Below are 21,722 nucleotides of genomic sequence, written 5' to 3'. Positions count from 1 at the left end.
GGACCAATTTTTAGTTGGCCAATTTCTGCTAAATCTTGGGGGCTGAACTTGTAAGAAATCCTTAACCGTTTGCATGGATTTTGCCTTATCCTCCATTTTCATTATCACTTCTTCAGCCTTAGACCCAAACAAAACATTATGCTGAACAGGAGCATCCAGTAACTTTGCTTTCACTTGATCAGGTAAGTTTTGTTCCTTTAACCAAGCATGCTTCTAATGACTGTGCCAGTGGCAGCCGCCCTGCATGAAACCTCCAAGGCATCAAAACCACAGTGTAAGCCATGCTTCCCCACTTGCTCAGTAGCATGCATCAAATTGTGTAATTCCTTATTATCTGCACATGCAGAAATGGTACCTAGCTTTTGTTTCATAACAGACAGCAGAAATTGCTGATATTTTAGCTTATGAAATTGACAATTTAAAGCCCTAATGGATAAAGTAGCAGAAGTGTACACTTTTTTGCCCCATCTCTCCAAAGCTCTAGAATCCTTATCTGATGGAATAGGGTTTTTAGCAGAGGTGGCCTTAACACCCTTAGGACCCTGAGAAATGGTTTCTGGATCAGCAGCAGGATTTTTGTAAAGGAACTGGTGGGAGTCAGGGACCCCTGTCAGGCTTAGCAGGGGCTGGAGTAAAGGAGTCAGGAGTTAAATTAGCCTCAGAAAAGACATCATCCACAATATCCAAAATAGGAGGAATAGCCAGGGGTCTCTGTGTTGGAGAAGAAGAAGGAAATCCCTAAGCCTTCTCTTAGATTCAGAGTACTCCTGTCCTTCCCAGTGAAAATGTTCCCTCATGTCATGTAAAGTTTCCCTAAAAGAAAAATCCTCAGGGGGAGAAGCTGATGGAATGGATTCCTCAACATCAGAATCCTCATAAGGAGGGAAAGTATATTCCTATTCAGAGGAAGACACTGAAGAAATAGATGCCTGATCAGAGGATTCATAATCCAATTTTGCCTTGGCCTTTTGTCTGGAAGGGGATGTGAACCCCTAATCATGGTTAGTAAGTCCTCCGCCATTTTAAGCATCTGTTTCTGAGATTTGGGTCCCAGATCAGAAGAGGCCTGGGCTGGAGTCTTTGATTTAGAAGGAGTCTTCGCCTTTGTCTTTGCCTTTGCCTTTATCAGAAGCTGTGTAGGCCTGAAAACCCCCTCGGAAGCCCAGCGGCTCCGGACCCATCCGAGGGAGCATTATCCTAAGGTCCTGCAGCTGGAGTACTCAAAGGCCTAGTTGGCTCCTCGTGGGAGTCCGTTTCGGCAATCGGTTCTGAAATGGCCGATGACAGGGGCTGTGAAAGCACCTCACTGATGACGGCCGAACCTGTAGCTGGCTCTACTTGTAAACCATCGTCTGATTTGTACCTCGGAGGCCTGTCCTTATCCTTGCGTCTTTTGTGAACTCCGGTAGTCGGAAGCGTGTCCGACGACATATTGTAATTAAATCACCTGCCAAAGTAGTGAAAAGCAAAATCGTACCTCCGCTTAATAGTACGTTGGTTAAATCTAGCACAAAACAGACAACTAGCTACATCGTGGTCAGGGCCTAAACAAGGAATACAGTAAGAGTGGAAATCCTTATGAGGTATTTGCTTCCCACAAGAAATACAATTAACTTTTTCTGACATCGGACTGGAGCAAGAAAAAAATTTCCTCAACGGGGTACTTAGCTTTGAGAAGAAGAAGAAAGTCTTCGGAATGAAGCACGAAAAAATATCAGAAGTCAGCCGACCGGCACTTGCGAACTTTTTCCACCGCACGGCAAGAAAGACTGGAGAACATGGCATCGGCTGGCAGCTTTGTACTCCTGGCGCTGTGACGTTAGGGGAGCATGACTGAACAGCTGACGCCGGACCCAGACTTTGGGATTCTGGCCGACCGAAGGCTGCCTGCCGGCAGGAAGAACCCTACAGTGATGACTGCAACAGTGAAACACAATGAACATCGTAGGTATTGTCTGCAGGATCCTCTTATTGGGTTGTGCAGTAAGCTTCCTTTAAGTCTAGGGTTGCCAGCCAGGCATCCTTGGCTAGCATAGGAGGAAGCTGTTGAAGAGTTAGCATTTTGAATTTTGGAACCACCAGAAAGGTGTTGAGACTAGAGAGGTCCAGGATAGGACGCCAAATGCCAGGAGTTGTCTTTTGTGGGTACCAGAAAAAGTCTTGAATAAAAACCTTGTCCCCATTGTTCTGTTGGGACAAGTTGAATATTCCGGATACTGAGAAGAGAGATAACCTTCTGTTGGGCCTCTGCCCACTGATTTGGGGGTAGGCCTGGCCAACCACTTGGGGTTGGTAGTGTGTGGAAGTGGAATCTGTATCCTTGGGAAACTATGCTTAAAACCCATTTGTACTGGGTAACGAGTTCCCAATTTTTTGATGGCAGGGCGAGCTTTCCTCCTAAGGAAGCAGGTAGTTGAGCAAGGCTTGGAAGGGTTAAGGTTAAGTCATTGTGCCATTTTTCCGTAGGGGGTGGCTCACTACTCCCTGCTTTGGAAGTGGGAGCCCCCCACTGCTTAGATCTGTGCGTAGCCTGAGACTGTAGCCTAGGTGGTCTGCTTTTCCTGGGTTTGGACTGAGAAGGCCTGGAAGGTACTGGAAAGGACCAGTTCTTTGAAGGCCAATGCCTACTGAATCTGGGAGGCTGTACTTGTAGGAAATCTTTAACAGTTTGCATAGATTTAGCTTTTTCCTCCATCCTTTTGAGGACTTCTGCTTTGTTGCCAAAAAGGTGGTCTTGGTTTAAGGGAGCATCCAGTAATTTAGCTTTAACATGATCTGGCAAGTTTTGTTCCTTAAGCCAAGCATGCCTTCTAAGTACAGACCCAGTGACAGCAGCCCTGCAAGATGCTTCTAAAGCGTCAAAACCACATTGCAAAGTATGTTTACCAACTTGTTCTGCAGAATGCATTAAATCTTGCAATTCTTTGTGTTCAGCACAGCCAGGAATCAACATCATTTTCTGTTTAAGTAGTCCCATAATATGCTGCTGATACTTTAACATATGAAACTGGCAATTTCAAGCCCTAATGGCCAAAGTAGCAGAAGTGTATATCTTCTTACCCCATCTGTCTAAGGCTCTAGAATCTCTATCAGAAGGTGTAGAATTTTTGGCAGCAGCAGCCTTAATGCCTTTTGGTCCTTGGGAAATGGTCTCTGGATCCGCAGAAGGATTCTTGAAGAGGAACTTGTGAAAGTCAGGTACTCGGTAGTACATGTCAGGTTTTCTGGGAGCTGGAGGTAAAGTGTCTGGGGTAAGGCTAGATTCCAAGAAAGCATCATCTACAATGTCCAGAACAGGAGGGATAGATAAAAGACTGTGTCTCTTTTTGGACTCAGAGAAATCCTGGCTTTCCCAGCGGAAATGCTCCCTAAGACTATGCAAAGTTTCACCGAAAGAAAAATCTTCTGGAGGGGAAGCAGAGAGAATGGAATACTCTGCATCAGAATCCTCATAAGTAGATAAGGGCAAATCCTGGTAATCAGAAGGAGCAGAAATATCAGATTCCTGATCAGAAGAATTAGAAGGAAAATCAGTTCTACGGCTCTTAAAGGGGGAAGGCTGGCTTCCCCTAATTAAGGTAATAAGGTCTTTAGCCATTCTAAGCATTTGTTTTTGAGGCATATGGGCCTGAGCCTGCGGTTTGGTCGTCTGTTTTCTAGGCGTAGTGCGAGTTTTTGGCCTGAGGAATTCGGAACTTCTGGATGGAAATGGCGCCGTTTTAATATGAATGTCTGTAGGCCTGAATACACCCTCAGATGCTGATGCCTGCACAGCGGTTCCGGACCCTTCCAAGGTAGAGACATCTGCAGGTTCCATAGTCGAAGAAGCATCTCACGGCATACCAGACTCGGAATGGGTCTCAGTAGAGGCCTGCAAATCTGAAGTAGCGGGTATCAGGGGCTGTGAAAGTGCCTCACTGAGTATTGATGGACTGGCAACTAGCTTAATGGAAGAGTCGTCGGCAGTTTTGGACCTATACGGTCTGTCTCTGTCTTTATCCTTACGTTTTTTCAGAAAATCGGTAGTCAGATGGCTTAACAAAGCCATTTCAGAGTACAGAAATAGAGTACGAAAATAACTGGCTGCAAAAATAGCCCGACGATGAATAGTTCGGGCGTTGAACAAGGCACAAAACTGCCAGAGAGGGACGTCGTGGTCTCGGCCTAAACAGGGGATGCAGTAAGAATGAAAATCTCTGAGGTATTTGCTTTCCACAGGCAAGACAATTGTTAACTTTTACTGACATTGGTTAGAGCAAGAAAAAGGATCCCCAACGGGGTACTTATGTTTGTTGAAGACTTCGGGTCTGAAACTTGAAAACGAAAATTTCAGGAGACTGCCGACAGGCACTTGCGAACTGCTTCTGCTTCAGGCACCGCACGGCAAGAAAGACTGATGTAATGGCACTGGCTGCATGTTTTATACCCCTGACGACATGACGTCATGGAAGAAGTGACAACATCCAAAGAAGAAATCCGAAGACTCTGGTATTCAGGCCGGCTGTTGGCTACCTGCAAGCAGATAACTCAAATGTGATGACTGCAACAGTGAAATGCAAACAACATCTGGATAAGTACATAGTTTATATCAGGTCTTCTAAAGGAAGAGATTTCTGTGAATGGAAGTCTAGTCTTGGGGACATATTTTGGGTGGTTCTGCTGGGAATGATTTGACGATTCTAAATCAATGTACATGTTATCCCCACTGGCTGAAAAATGAGAATTTGACATCCAGTGAAAATCAGACTTGCTGTGTAACTGTAAGTGTGAAGGGTTGTTTGTGACCATGTGTTTTTTTTTTCCTTTGTTATAGAGGAGTACTTGTGAAGCAAATCATTACCCAGTAATTTCCCTGTAGCTATTACAAGACATTATCAGACCTTAAAAATAAAAAAAATATCAACTCTTCTTAGACTGTGCAAGGCAACATTCTTGTTTCCCTTTCTAAATTAAGTGTCTGAAAAAATGAATATTCTTCTTAGGTCACAAGGTTTGGTATAATGAGCTGTCACTTTAACTGGCAAAGGATGTTGGGAGAACTCAGCTCTTGTGAAATTTTAACAGCAGATAAGCCAGGGCTGTTGGGCACTGTAAAGAAATACAGAGGACAAGCCTTCCTATAACCACCAGGTGGCAGGGAGGTAAGTCCAGTGTAATAATGGAGAAACCTAAACAAAGTACATGGGAAGGAAATAGAGGTGGAAGCAAGGTTGTATACCAAATATTCAGAAAAGCATGGCTAAAGATGGTGGGTTTGGATCTTGCTTTCCTCTTTTTCCATGAGTATCCATTCACTTGTTTGAAGAACTTCTGTATGACCAAGTCATTTGCCTAAGTGTATCCTCCAAGAAAGTCTGAAGGTAAACCTTTTGGCAATCTGGCAATTGCAACTACCTCTGACAGCAACTCCAAACAAGCAGCTGAGAAACTCGTGTTGTTCAAATGTGCTAGGTGATATTACACCAGTGTAGACAATACGCTGCACCAGGCCTGTTCATCACTTACATTGGTTATCCTTCCACAGAAATTATAGACCACTCGCAATAACCCTGGAGTGGTCAGGCAGGAGAATCAAACTCTTGTATGGTCTTTACAGAGTTCTTTCTTGGAGGAAAAGCAGACTTCTGCACAATCCTATATCACTGGTTTTGACTCAGCTCTGCAATGAACTTGGTCATAACCTGTAATATATTGAAAGATCACCTTTTCATATCACCAAAACAAGCAATTCCATTTAATTTCTGAGTGATCAGATCTCAGCCACACAGCTCCAGGGTCTGGGTTCAATCCTGACTTTACAATCACTGAGGATTTTGCATGTTTGTCCCTTTGTCTGTATTGTTTTTTTTCCAGGTATTCCAGTTTCAAACCACTATCCAAAATAAGCTGGGGTAACTGGTTACTCTGTACGTCTGTTATACTGTACTTACTTCTGTATTTACCCATGCCCTTCTGGTCCATGTTGCACTCCAAGAGGGTCTAAGGACCACATTTACTCTCCCATTTAACAAATGAGTAAAATCATTTAAAAAAGAAATGGAATGGGGACAGGCTATGACAATTGGGCCATGATGGAGCTCAAGCAGATAATCCAAGTAATGGACAGGAAACAGAGAATGGAAATTTACTGGGCTTCCTACCTCACTTGAGTCTTACTCAGTCTCACATACTTTAACTTATAAACTAGAAGAGACAAAAAGAACACTCTGTTGAACAGGACATTAACAGTCACATGGAGAGGATAACAGATGTTTAAGAGAATTATACAAAATTCTGAAAGGTTTATAGATGCTGTTCAGACTTTATTTCCATATCCTCTGTCTAAAATCTTAATCCATTCTACACTTTCTCCAGGTTTTAGCTTTTTCAAGGAGAGTTGGCAAGGCCACCCTCTATCTTCAGCTTTGTTGTTGCTCAGACACTGGTAAACAATATGGAATTAGCAGGTTAGTCATGTCATACCAACCTGAGGACTGTCTAATTCGTGGGAGATGAGTTACTACCAACAAGTAACTCAGCTAAGGATATGAGGGTTACACTGCATCACTTCATGATGTTTACAGATCTGTCTGGTTTGTGAGTTGAGCAAAACAAGATGGGAGTGCTTTGCAGTTAGTAGCTCTGTTGACAGAGTAAGAGACCTTTGGGGTGTAACTGGGATAAAGAAATCTGCCAATATACAAGCATTTTTCACAGATCCCCTCCAAAATGTTGGCCATAAACCTGCAACTAGACTGCAATAGCTTTCTGTGTGGTGCCCCTCCTGGCATAATTTTCATGCATCACTACGAGACAGGATAGCTTCTGTCAAAATATTTGCACCCTTTTAGTGTATTATGTGTTGCCACATGCTCATACTTACTGCACTATAAATGGCTCAGACAATTAGACAGTTAAGTTCCTAGTCCATATGGGATAACAAGAGAACTCTGTTTTTCTTGTTTCTGACAGGTATCACTATGGCAGTATAGAGTCTACATATGTGTATACACATGCAGTTGCTTGTATGTTGTAAAGTCACTTTGCTGTTGGATCATACCTCCGTGCTACTATAAGTTTGTCTGAAAGCTAGTATTCAGAATAATCACTCATCATATGCTCTTGGGTGGTACATTACTTATCTTATAACCTAGAAAATGGCATACCCTCAGAAGCTTAAAAGTACTGTACAAACAGGACAGGTATAGTAAGATATGGGGGGTTGCATATTCCATTGTGAGGTCTTCCAGCACTACTGAGAGATGTTCAAAGTAATCTGCTGCAATGGTTGACAGACTCACCATGGCTCAGTGTATACTCTGGATTTGCAAACTGACAATCAGTGTTATAGGGAAAGTGCACTGATAATAGGATCAAAGGAAGTTACTGGGCTAATGGCCATTGGGCCCTTAGAAGCCTAGCCAAGTTCTACCCTTATTTCCACGATCAGCACCAACTGCCACTGTCCAAGATGGACACATGTGGAACCCCTGGGGTGAATTTACGGTTACCCATCCAATCGTCCAGATTGTGTTTGAAGATGGCCAGTGCTCTGTTTGGCATGAAGTGGGAGTCCACTCCAAAGGTGTGGTAACCTCTGAGAGAAAATCTATCCCTCCAGCAGGTTCTAGTAATGTCACATATCAGGTTATCAAATGAGACCCATCAGAAGACAATACAATTAAAGTATATTGGTTACTGCAGAATTCTCCTGTTCAGAGACAAACTCTACACTGGCTCAGCAGGTAGGAGTAAGGATTTTTTGCTAAAGCAGATGTTATTTAAACAATTTCTAAATCTTCTGCCAGACAGGTAATAAAGGTTTAATACATAAGTGCTTCTCAGGCATATGGGGCATGCTTGCAAGGGTACTATCTGTGAGTTTCTCAAGACATTTAGACTGGTGGTGACCAATGAGGTCCAGGACCTGCTGGAAAAGAAGTTGTGGCTGAGGGTGTACACATCATTATGAAAAAGACCAGCTTCTACTTTACAGGGATATGGGACTCCAATGGATAACTCCCATAGGGGTTATCTAGGAATAGGCAAATGTAAAATTTGCGAGATGGCCTTTTGTCTAGCCAATGGAGCAGATAGGTTATGGGGCTGTGATGCAGTGGGAACTAATAGGAAATGGGTCAATATTCCTTTGCCTTGATCAAGAGACAAGGTTTACAGCTGACCACTTAGCAATGAGGTACCTCCTGATACCAAGAAAAATATTACTGCTGCAAAATGGAAAGTCCTTAAGGGATTGCATACCTTTACACTAGAAACTCCACGTGTGTAAAGCAGATCTGATGGACAGGCCATACTGACCCAGCAGGTGATCCAGAAGAGTTATTATGTTGAATTAAAGGGGTGGCATTGTAGCAGGTTTTGGAATGTTGTTTAATTTGTATCTGGTCAGATATGAATGTCAGGACAAGACAATGCACATAAAGTGAAATAAAAAGTTCTACTTGAAAACTTTAGTTATCAAAGCATTACAGCCAAAAACTAACCTGCAAAGTATATCATATTACACAAAAAGTACACTGGCACCACACTTTTCAACCAAATATAGCAAGAAACTTGGACAAGCCAAAAATAATGGAGAGGCAAAGACTAATAATCAGTGACAGATTTTAGTTATTCCTTTTATAAACTTAAAAAGTTGCTAAAATAAAAGCTTTTGCATTAGCACGCACGCATTTACTGAAGCATATGAAGTCAGAAACTCAAATGCCTGTAATTGTGTACAAACTAAAGTCCTCAGCAGTTTATCAGAAAAAAGAAAAAAAAATTATGATGAAGAGAATAAAGTATGAGGCTAAAATCTGCAAATATGAGAGGTATGGCTCACTGGTAGGCTTCAAATCGAGGATTTTCACAAGGCAATTAATTGTACAGTCAAGTCTAAATACTATTAAAACAACAATACAGGGTCAGGTCTGGGTGAGGCTGTAATACTTCAGTGATCTGTACAGCTTCAATAATAGCTTCAGCACAAAACACAACTTCACTGTCTTCTGCACTATTTAGTATGCTAACTACTGTAGACACCACTCAACATAGTACTTAAACTTCATTGTTCAAAAAACTTAATGCTTACAATCTCAGTGCTTAAATCACCTCTTCTTATTTATTCCACCCTTCTGCCAGCAGGGATCTCTTTTAACTGGTGAAGTAGTTTACTGTGGCTGTGACTTCAAATCCATGCCAAGATTCTTCAGGCCGATATTCTTACTCAGTTTTGTTGAGATTCAGATATGATTGTAGTTGGATGTATTAATAATATATACTCTTTGCAACAAACATTGAAAAGTCATGATCTCTGGACATTAAAATGTTCACACACTCCAGAGCAGTAAAACTCAGTGTCATTCTATAAATAAATGTGTGTCTTACCACCTTTTCTCACACTACAGCATGCTTAGCCAGTAAGGACTCATACCTCTCAACCTCTTAGAGCAAGAAATCTGGACAAAGCCATAAATGAAAGTGGGACAAAGGACCAAAATAGGGACACATTTTAAATACTGCTCTTACAAACTCAGAAAGTTGATAGAATAACAGGTTTTGAATTAGTATGACTTTTCCAAATGGTATGGAGTCTGAAACTGAAATGTCAGTCATTATTTTCTAACTTTAACCTTTAATGATTTGCCATTAATTTGCCAGAAAACCACAATTTTATGAAAAATTGACCAAAAATGTGAGGCAAAAATCTGGACATTCTGAGAAAATCTGTACAGTTGAGAGATACAAGTAAGATCAAATATATCCAAGTGCACTGAAAATTGTCTCATCTGGTATTTTGTCAGCAACAACTTATCACACACAAATTCCAGTTACATATCAATACTGCCATCTAGCTAACCTCTCTGCATTAACAAAAGATGCCAATTCAGTAATTAAGCTCCATAAAGCACTAGTCTGCTTCCTCAGAATCAAAGGCCATTTTCTGCAGGACACACTACACCCACAACCAGTGCAAGGGGCACCTATCCATTTCAGATGGGCTCCACTACACCATGTATACTCAAATATGCTTGTTTTGTTAGAAGACTGTTCAGCATTATCAAGAGCACAACTTTACTCATTTAAATGCTTACATGTCACTGCTTTCTTTAGCCTGCTCATGTACTTGATAAAAGTAGATATTTGTTTAAAAAAATCAGCATGTTGTTCAAACACCAAGTGTCTTCAGTTGGTATAACTGAATGTTTTTTTACAGCTTGTGTGTTATCTAACTCAAGGATCACTTGCATGTATTTGACCTGTTAGTAACAGCCTGCATTTAATTGCTGGAACCGGTGTTCTGAGAGATTGCCTTCCAGACTATTTGCAAATATACAGAGCTGAGTATATATTTTTTGGTTACAGAATTTGTTAATTGTTGCTTAGATCTCTGTTGAAACTGTTGTCTCCCTGTTCTGAGAGACTGATCTGCAAATATACAGAGCTAAGTATATTTTTTTTGGTTTTAGAGTGTGTACTGTTAGTTGTTGCTTAGATCTCTGTTGAAACTGCCCCCCCCCCCCCATTTTCTGCCGTGTCTTCATTGGTATAACTGGTTTTTACAACTTGCGTGTTATCTAACTCAAAGAATCACTTGCATAAAATTTGACCTGTTAGTAACAGCCTGCATTTAAGTGCTGGAACCTGTGTTCTGAGAGACTGCCTTCCAGACTATCTGCAAATATACATAGCTGAGTATATTTTTTTGGTTATAGAGTTTGTTAATTGTTGTTTAGATCTCTGTTGAAACTGTTGTCTCCCTGTTCTGAGAGACTGATCTGCAAATATACATAGCTGAGTATATTTTTTTTGGTTATAGAGTTTGTTAATTGTTGTTTAGATCTCTGTTGAAACTGTTGTCTCCCTGTTCTGAGAGACTGATCTGCAAATATACAGAGCTGAGTATATTTTTTGGTTTTAGAGTTTGTACTGTTAGTTTTTGCTTAGATCTCTGTTGAAACTGTTTTGTCCCACCCACCCTATTTTTGGTATGTAGTTTAAATTTGGTGGCTTTTGCAGTTGCCCACCCCACTGTAGATTAGATTTGATCTGGGACACTCACCCAGTCCCATCTCTTTACCACATTCTACCTAATAAACTCTTTCTGCATTTGCTTTTAGTCCTTTTTAATTTAAATGCATTTTTAAGCTGTGCTTGGTCTAACATTGCTACATACTCAAGTGTGCTAGCTTGCACTGCATGTGAATTGTTTTTACTACTTTTCTGTAAAAAAACAACAAAAAAAAAAACTGTAAGCCGGTTTCCTACCTTTCCTGTAACTAGTGTTCCAGATACAGATTTGCTGTATCCAGGACTGTATGCAAGTTTCTGAGCCCCCCAAGCCTTTCTAGCTTATCAGTGGGAGTGGTAAGCACTAGGTAACCTGTGTACCACATAAGGAGTGGTTTTGGCCCAGAAATTGCAGTTATTGGCCATTTGGGCAATCTCTTCCATCTCTCACAACTTTCTGATTTGAAAGCCTGCATTTGCACTTGTTTCTGTCCTGTAACTTGTTTAGTGCAGATACGGATTCTTAGTTTTAGCACTTAAATTTGCTTATTCATGCTCAGCACTTGTTCAGAACTTGTAAGCACTAAATAAGCTACTAATTACTATAGCACTCAATTTTCCTCATTACCTAGTGGAAAACAGTTTTTGTACTTACGTTTCTCACTTGCTTAGAGAAAAACTGCTGTTGTACTCACTTTCCTCACTTATCTAGAGGAAAATATTTTTTATTCAGGCATGTCCAAGGATCAGCTCCCAGTGTTCTCTCCTGTCTATCTGAAGAATCTGGGCATCTTGAGGCAATGTAGAAATTGCCTCATGTACACAGACAACCCTCTCCTCCTGCCACCCAACACTACAACCTGTGAGAGATCTAGCCAAACTGGAGGTAATGCTCTCTCCAACCAAGACTGAACTTGACAGTCACGAGGAGACGGTAAACATTTGCACCACACCACTCTCATCACATATAGTCTCACTAAATCTAAACCACCAAAATCCACACATAGTAACGCAAAAACATTCGCGGAGGTTCTCAATAATAATCTGTCTAAGCTACAGAAACTTCCAAAGCAGAAACACAAGCAACCTCCATCCCCCAACACAACCCAAATGACACATAGCCCACAGACTCAGTGTGCCACTCAGGCACAGCCAATAAGGCAAAACAACGTACCCAACACACTAGTCATAGGTGACTCTATAGTCAGGCACACTGATGTCCCACTCACCAGGCCAAACAAGGAGAAGGTTACTGTCAGCTGCCTGTCGGGTGCCATGATCCGCCACATAACCCACGCACTCAGGTCACTCCACAAGTACAAATATGACTGTCATTGTCCATGTTGGTGTGAATGACCTGAGACATACCTCCCTTCACTACATGAAGTAAGACATGGAAAAGCTCTCCGATCTTGTAGCCCAGGCAGGTATGACCCTAGCCCTGAGTAGCATTCTGCCATCGCCCCGAATGATACGGCAGTACAAGGACAAAATGACTGACTTCAACAATTGGCTAAGCTTCTGGTGTCATTCTAAGGGGATCCAGTATCTGTCTGCTTGGGATGACATGGTCGACAGACCATGATGTTTTGCCACAGATGGCCTGCATCTGTCGCCCATGGGATTCCGGATACTGGCTAAGGTTCTTGCTGCCCTATAGTGCCTTTTTTAGGCAAGGTTCAAATAACAAATTCACCACCGTAACAGGAACAGGCAAGCAAAAACTGAGGGTAATGCTACTCAATGCTAGATGTCTAAATCTCAAAATGCACTCACTCGAGGCACTCCTTAAAATGGAGAACATCAATATCTGTGCAGTGACTGAGACCTGGATCAAGGCTCCAGAGAGCACTCCTGCACTACCAGGATATAACTCATGCCACACTTTTTGGCCATGTAACCTGGACCGAAACACCAAAGGCGGAAGTGTGTCCATATTCATTAAGGATATCCACACCTCCAGGCTAGTTGCTCAGCATAATGCATCCAGGGTTATCCAAGTGCAACTAACTCTGGGCAAAACTGCAATCCAAATTGTAGCTTGCTACAGATCCCCCACCATTTCCCAGGATTCCCACTCCTCTTTTCTTGATGTATTGGAAAATATTAGGGTTCAATCAAACACCCTACTAATGGGCAACTTGAATTACCCCACCAGTAACTGTAAAAACTACTTGTGTACCAACTCTTTAGCTCAACACTTTCTGGAATTCATAAACTCCAATGCCCTGGATCAGCTTATCCACACCCCCACCAGGGGCAACAATATCCTAGACCTAGTCATTACCAACATGAGTGATCGGTGTTCCACACCTGAAGTCAACTCCTCGTTGGTCCGATCCGACCATAAGCTAATCACCCTTGATATCCACATCCCGCCCACACCCCCCATTAAGGAAACCATGGTAAAACATTTCTCTAAAGCCAACTTCATGCTTCTTAAGACAGAAGTGGTGAACTTCATGACACCCATGCAGATGGACAATACAGTTACAACTGCTGAATCCTACACAAATGCACTCTATAAGCACTTACACGAATGCATGGATCGTGCTATCCCAAACAGAACCAAGATGCTATCCTCCAAAAAAAGGAAGCCAATCTGGTGGTCCCCTGCCATAAACAAACTGTACAACAGAAGGAAGAAACTGTTGCGAAAGAGAGTAAAATCCCATGAGTGGGGGAGCTCTCTGGTCAGCCTCAGTAAGAAGCTGAGATCCCTTATAAGATCCTCCAAAGCTAGCTACAAAAACAAAATCGCCACTAATTCTAAGGACAACCACAAAGCATTCTATAGCTATGTCAAGAATCTCAACGGCAACACCCAGATCTGCTCTGAGTTACAGCACAAAGGCACAAAAATTACAGAACCAACTGATATTGCCAACATCCTGGCAGATAGGTTCAGTGCTAACTTTACCCCCACCTCACCACCTAAAGGGCCCATATCTATACAGGAAGAATGCAGAGTCCCTGTAATCACAACTATGCAGGTAAAAGCTGCACACTCTACAGCCAAATACACAGCATTCATGGGACCGGACAACATCCCAGGCTGCATTTTACACTAACTTCAGAACGAAATGGCTCCACACTTAAGCACCATGTTCAATAATAGCCTCACATCAGGCTTTGTGCCCACTGAATGGCACACAGCAACAGTTATCCCACTCCACAAAGGGAGAGCCACAAGTGATCTTGGGAACTATCGACCTATTAGCCTGATGAGCCTGGTCTGCAAGGCCATGGAACATATCATCATGGAACTCCTAAACAAAGACATTAGTAACCTCCAAACTCTGGATTCCACCCAGTTCGGGTTTGTGAAAGGCAGATCATGCCTCCTGAACTTGACTGACTTCTTTGAGGTAGTCACCAAAGCAGTAGATGAGGGTAAGGTGGTTTACACAGCCTATCTTTACCTCGCCAAGGTTTTCGACACCATCCTCCATTCTGTAATTATAGCTAAATTCACCAAACTAGGTATAAATCCCTATGTCACAAGATGGGTTGCTAACTGGCTCACTGACAGAGCCCACACTGTAAAAGTTGCAGACTCCAAATCTGACATCAAAGCAGTGACAAGTGGAGTACCACAGGGTTCCATCCTGGGACCTCTCCTGTTTGGTATCTACTTCTCCGAAGTACAGGCTAACACAGAAGGCCTCTGGCTAACGAAGGAGCCATAGTCAAGTCCCCAAATGATGTGAACATCCTACAGAAGGGCCTCGCTGAGACAGATGCCTGGTGTCAGAGCCATGACCTCAAGCTCAATGCCAAAAAGTGCAGTGTCATCCCCTTTGGTAAAAACTCTGTACCCATGAACTACCACATAGGCAGCAATCTACTTAACACTGAATGTGTGATAACAAACCTTGTGACCAAGGTGGACAGTTGTCTCTCCTTTGATAGTCACATCGCCACAGTGGTCAGGTAGTCCTTCTACGTGGCACACCTCATCATAAAAGGGTTCTCATCCAGGAAAAAAGAGGTCATTGTTCCCCTCTACTCGTCACTCATTAGACCCATTATAGAGCACAACGACCCTTATGGAATGTACCTCACAAGACATCTGCAGCAGCTGGAAAGACCACAGAAGTACCTCACAAAGAGGATTACTGGCCTCAAACAAATGCCCTACACTGACTGCCTCAAAAACCTCCAGCTTTACTCCGTAGCATATTGCCTACTCCGAGGTGATCTCTGCCTAACATATAAAGCTATGTCAAACCCAGCTGTTAGACATGCTACACCTAAAGAAATCCCAATCCCTCCGAGCTACATGCTCTAGGGACCTAAACCTTGTCACCACAATAAACAGGACATGCTGGGGGGATAGATTCCTGTCCAAGAGACTTCCCATACTCTGAAACAGGCTACCCATCTATGTCAAGCAAAGTTCTTCATTAGCATTCTTCAAGAAGAATCTTGATGAATGGATGGAAAATAGTAAATACACCCCGGGGATCACTTCTGTGTCTCTGCTCGACAGTGGCACAGGAAAATAACTTTCTTGGGTGGCATAAATCAGGGAACCTTGTTGGCTAGGCTTACATAGGCCCTTGGGCTGATAGCCTAGTACCTACCTATGAACCTATGAACTGCATCATAAGCCAACTGTAATCTAACAGCAAAATAGTAAAAAAAATTCACATGCAACTCAAAAGTGTATACCTTTCAGGAAAAAAAATTAATTTGTTGGGCTTTTGGCTCTATTGCTCTGTTTGAAATTAAATCTAGAGCACGCATATCCTATGATCCATTTCGAAATGCTTGCCCAAAATTCCATCAGACATGGTAATGCATAAAACAGCTTTTAAGTTTGGGCTACAATTTAAGGCTGCATCACTAAACACTTTTAGCATTCCCTGAACAAACATACACATCCATATCAATTTTTATGTTTTAATGATACATTATGAAGAATGTCATACACTTGAAAATGCCTAGCTGCTGTGCCTTGTGGTTTTTTCTACAGATTACATTAGTGTGGGACTGACGTACACAGCACTGTAGGTTTACAAGTCATCTAATGTTTTTAAACTCACCCTGCTTTGCATCTGCTGTTGTCCCTTGGAGATGCTAAAGTACTTGATGATGGCAGAAATGATAATGTGCCCTCATAGGAATGATGAGCAAAGAAAGTTTTTACTCCTGGAAAAAAATAAACATTTTCAAAGAAGCTCATATGATAATTCAGTTTCAGCATATTAAGAAAGATATTAAGGACATTATTTATGATAAAGAAATTACACACACAGTTCCTCTATGTTGTTATACAATCTTCCACTCTTTGTTAATAAAAATTTGTCATAGTCCAAAACATGCAAGGACAGTGAATACTAACTATTCATTCAATCATTTATTCATACATTTTCAGATACTTGTTCTGTCTTATTCAGAGCATAATGGCAGCCAGAGCCTATCCCGATAGACATTTTTTATAGCGCATTGTCATAATGTCATATAAATTCTGTAAACCTTCTCACTGCCATGACATGAAAGTGGTCAGTTTGATCAATACACTACATGGTAAAGAAATATATGCAAACAAATTAATATACAGACAGATGTATTCTTATAGTACAACCTGATCTTAAAATGCAGCTGATCCTGATGGGTCCCCATAGTTGAGTTCATCCTTTCTACCAACCAAAATTTGGCATCTCTTTCTCGGAATGCCCTATTCTTGGGAACAGATGTGTGCCCATAATGTCCTGAACAGACTACATATGTACACACATCCTTTCCACCTAACAATTCATCCATTACTGAGAGCCATTTTGCAAATCAAGAAACAACAATGAAGATATGGCACAACCAATACTGACAAATTATGCATGATTACACTTTTTCTTAACTCACAGGGACTGTAACAGTCAAGGATAGCTATACAAAATACTCACCCCCTTGGGAAGCAGCAACAGACTAATACTGACCTGTCAATGAGGGTCCCTGACACAAAACCTGACAAGTTAAGCCAGCTCTGGTGGTATACAATAATAAAGCCCCAAGTATAACACAGTTGACCCAGCTCTGGTGGTATGCAAGAATAAAGCCCCGAGTATAACACAGGTGACCTAAGATCAACCAGCAGCACATGCCCCTTGACAGAGCTGGCAAAGGGAGGATGGGCATGTTCACCCTGGGAGGAAAGGGGGTGGGTCTGGGGGTACTCAAAACCATGACACCTAGGAAGAACGGTGCCACTGTGAGCAGGTGTTCAGCCACCAAGCCACTTCAGTGGTATCCTGTACCTTGAGTACACAGGAGCCTCTACCTGCTCTGGGGAGGGTACTCTGGTCCTTACAATAATGCAGATCTTCCATCTCCTATCCAGAGGAGGGGACAGTCCTAAACAAGATACGTTTTCATTGCCAGGATGCTGGTAAGGACACAAACTATCACTGTGGCTGCCAGCATGACAGCCTCCTCTAGCAAGATCTAGCCTCAACTGGTAATATCCATGATAAGTGAACAAAGGGACATAGCAGATGGGCAGTGGCTTGATGGTCAACAAGCATATCATGTAAAGGCATGTAAAAAAAAAAAGCTCACAAATGCTTTACTTAAGATTAAGGACCATCTTAGATGGTTGATGAAGCTGGATTGAATCTAAAGTAAAAAACAGCAACAAGGAAAGAGATGAAAATACCATACTAAAATGGAGTACAGAAAACAATGTCCAAGGTAAGAGTCAAGCTGCAACAAGCCAAGGCCATACTGTCAGTCACAACAAAAAGCTTGGAGAAGGGCAGCACCAAAAACCTAGATTCACAGTATTCAAGTCTGCCACAAAACAAACTAAAGCAAGTAAGCAATGCAGGCAGAGCAGGCTTTAACAAACAAAAGGCTCCAGGGAAGAGAAGTCCCATGGCAAACAGAATGCAGTAGCCAGTCAGCTAAGAAGACCTCACTACTCTGATCCCAGCAAGCTAGCTGAAACTCCTACTCATCTAACTAAGTTAATTAGCTTATTCAAAAAAGATGCGACTGGGTGACACAGCACCATGGAGTGAATAGCTCTATCCCCCCTTCATTCCCAGTTTTGGCCACATGAAGGAATCAGATTAATGGACTGGAAAACAAAATTAACTTCTCATGAGGAATGGAATGAAAGTGGGAGACCCAACCTTCAGAACAGTGTGGATGACATCCTGGAACCTGCAAGCCTGAAAATCTTGCATCCTTTTGCAGAAATGAATGATAGGTAGAGAGTTTAGCCTAAGGAAGAACACCACCACCACTAATCCTGCAGGCCCAGGCCCAACAGAAAAGAGGGATGCTTGCTAAACATGCAGTCCAATACCCCAAAGGGATAAAAGATTACTCAGGGTGGAAAAGGAACACACTCCAAAGGAAATGCTCAGCAAGTTAGAGCTGGGTCTCAATTCTGCTGTCCACCAGGAACAACGGGATGAAGTCTTCCCAGGAATGTATGTGAAAAACTGAACTCTGAGGACAAAGTCCATAAGACAAGGCTCCATGCTTAAAAATGTAATGTAACTGAATCAAATAGCTCAGAATGCCAGTTCAACCAAACTGAGAACCACTTCTAATCAGAAACCTGAGTAAAGGCTTCACAGCAGCTCTAAGACTCCCTAGATCTTAGTCAGAAGACTGTGGTGTCTAAGGAGAAAAGTCCTGAACCAAAGTTCAATCCCAAATTATGAGAGACATCCTCCGCCAAGACTAGGAAGGACTCCCTATACTCAACAGGACTGAAAATGTAAATCCATGCCTTGCTTTGTCATTACATGGTATCAAGAAGCTTAATCAATGTGGCTCTGTGGCACAGATTGAGGGAGACCTGATGGTGACCAAGGTGAATAATGCTCTATTAGCAGCCTTGGCACTGAAGATGCTAAGCAGGGAGGTAGAGGAGTGAATACATATGGAAGTGACAGAGGGTACTCTGCACTGCAGGGCACACTGGATGGTGCAATCTCCCAAGTAGAGATTGGAGAGACCACTACTTGTGTTTCAGAAAGAGGGGGAGGAGTAGGGCTGTTTCCTGGAAATTCCTATTATACCTCAACTGAACAACATTTGATTTAAAGCTGCTCAATAACTTGCTGCAATTACAGCCAAGAAGGGAGTGATGGTTAACAGACAATGGGGGCAAAGAGATGGAAAAAAACAAAGAAAACAAACAAATCCCAGTCTAAAATGTATGCCTTCTTACTGCTTAAATTACAGGTAAATTCTGAAAATTACTACACACATACATACATATCTGTATAAATAGATACAGATATTGACAAACACAAATATATAGACATGGAAAAATAGCTTATAAACAAAAGAGAATACGTCTTTCTTTGTAAATGTACAACCTGAAATGTCATATCTGGTAGGACCCATCCATCGATTTTTTTCACTGTCTGTTAATATGTCCCCATAGAATCCATATCCCAGCAATGAAACAGAGTATTTCAGAAAACTGTTGTTATGATGAATAGATGAAACATCTAATGGCTGTCCGTCACCTAAAATAAAACAAAGGAAATATTCAGTACAACTAGTACAACTAAGAAAACTAAGGAAAATCCTGAAGTAATTCAGTTATACAGATTTAAAGCAAGTCAAAACATACACAAATAGCCCAATAACCAATAGTATTTTTCAGCCTGTTCTAACACTATCTGATTACTGGGAACATTTCTGTCACAACTGCTGCAAGCTGTAAAAAGTAGAGTTCTGTGAGGTACTGTAACAGCAGTGTTGACTTTTTTTTTATTTTATATTCATTTTATTTAACATTAGTTTACCGGGAGAGTTTGACTGGGACAGACCCCTTTTTTAGTGGAGGCTCAAGGAGAAATGCTCTAGACACGTCTTTTGAATGTTGGAGGAAACCCAAGGAAACCCACACAAATGCAGGGAGGACATGCAGATGCTGCACAGAAGGCACCCCAGCCGAGAACTGAACCAAGGAAACTCTTGCTGAGAGGTGACAATACTAACTGCTGTACCACTATGCAGCCTAGCTTTGTTGGATAAGTCTTTATTCCTACCAAAGGACAACTGAGAATGCCAGCAAAACACTTTCCATTAATAGTGATGAGTGATATGCAGTTTCTGAGCCTGACAGTGTGAATAAGTATACAACTCTGACAGCTGCTCAGAGCATTTGCACAGACGATCCATAGAATAAGCCAGTAAGTATCATTAAAATCTATCAGGGGTCTGTTTGAGAGATGTTACAACAGGTTAAACCCTATGACTCTCCAGATGTATGATAAACACCTAAGATGCATCTTTCTAATATTCATATTTTTCTAATATTCAGCATACGTGGCAGTCTCCACTACGCTGTAGTAGAGCCAAACCTATTAATGGAAAACTCCACCCTCTCCTACAGTTTAACTCAATCTTTAGGCACTAGGCATGCCGCACCAATATACAGTCATTATGTTCTGTCCTCACACACAACTCTGCTGCCATACAAGCCTTAGATGGTTGGCTTTCACTATTCCAACTTGTATATCAAGTAACTAGCCTATTAAAAAGTAGGGCAACAAGCTGAGCAGCCAAGTGCTCTGGATTGCTTTGCATCTGGCATTGATTTAACCCACTGTTCCGCAGTTTAGCATTGAACAGTGGTGGCTCCACTTTGCAATTTTTGACTGGCTTGTATACCGCAATTAAAGCCAATAGGCATTGTGGTATATAAGCCAATCAAACATCTGTTCCTGATGCAAAGACAGGCAATCAGAAGGCACAAAATGTGGCCAACTGCATGCCACTACTAGTTTTCGCACTGCTACAGTATCTGTAAGATGGATGTGCTGCTAATGTTTTTGTATTATTTTGTGAATTGTGATGGATGTTTCCATAAAAATTATATAGTAGAGCTCTAGGATATACTTATTAAAAAAACAATGAGAGGGTATAATTTTAAATACATTGTAACTTAAACAGTTTATTACTAAATAAGAGCTGTCATTTAGTGTGATTAGGTGTGTTAGGATGAGCAGAGCATTGTGGCTTATTTGCTATGAAAATGGCGAAGCAGCAACAGTGAGATTTTCAAGGTAAATGTTAGGACATCATTATTTAAGCTGTTATTGATTTTTTTAAATACATTTTATGTAGATTACTGTTTTTTTTTGTTAAAGGAGACAATTTATTGTTTGTCGTTTGTCGTGAAAAAATATGCTTTCCTGTCAGATGACCAGCTAGCACCATTTTCTGGAATTTCCAGTACTTTGTTTGAATATATACCCGGCTTATGATACAGACTGAAAGGGAGAGAAAACTTATTTTCATAACATAGGTATGAAAATTTAAACATTATAAACTTGCAAGGCAGCAGATGGACAGCATATAATTTTCTGTTATATCACTCACTGTATAGGTGCCTTTTAATGTGCCGATGTATAATATCGTTTTTGCTTTCTCAATAAAATGTTTGCTACATATTAAATTAATGAGTACAAGTTTTGACATTGAATAGCAATATGCATTACATGTTCATAGTTGAATAAATTTATTTCTAGACAGAGTGCAGATATGATTAATAAGGGAGCATATTTTCACTGTTGACCACTATTTGCTAGTAGGTACCACAGTGAAGAATGGCATACTGTTTGAACATAGTTGAATACGTTTCTTCTGAATATATCACAAAAACATTGTGGATTACTGAGGCCAGTTTATTTCAATAACTAACTAAGGTTATACTGTTGCAAGGCTTAGGAAATAGTGAGCAAACGTTTAGCAGAGCA

The 21,722-nt window shown here is 41.5% G+C and overlaps 1 protein-coding gene across 1 annotated transcript in view; it reads right to left on the bottom strand.

Moving 5' to 3' along the window:
- The window catches only part of CERK (ceramide kinase), a 606,813-nt gene that overhangs the window by 175,663 nt on the left and 409,428 nt on the right, over positions 1 to 21,722 (bottom strand). The window contains exons 8-9 of the mRNA XM_044087264.1: positions 19,329 to 19,481; positions 16,041 to 16,146 (exon numbers count right to left, since the gene is read on the bottom strand). Coding sequence (XP_043943199.1) covers positions 16,041 to 16,146; positions 19,329 to 19,481 — 259 coding nt within the window. The remainder of the gene's footprint in view (positions 1 to 16,040; positions 16,147 to 19,328; positions 19,482 to 21,722) is intronic.

Source organism: Protopterus annectens, chromosome 11.part0 (assembly GCF_019279795.1).
Source record: "Protopterus annectens isolate FY-2018-M chromosome 11.part0, PAN1.0, whole genome shotgun sequence".
Classification (NCBI taxonomy): domain Eukaryota; kingdom Metazoa; phylum Chordata; order Ceratodontiformes; family Protopteridae; genus Protopterus; species Protopterus annectens.
This window is presented reverse-complemented; position numbering and strand designations above follow the sequence as displayed.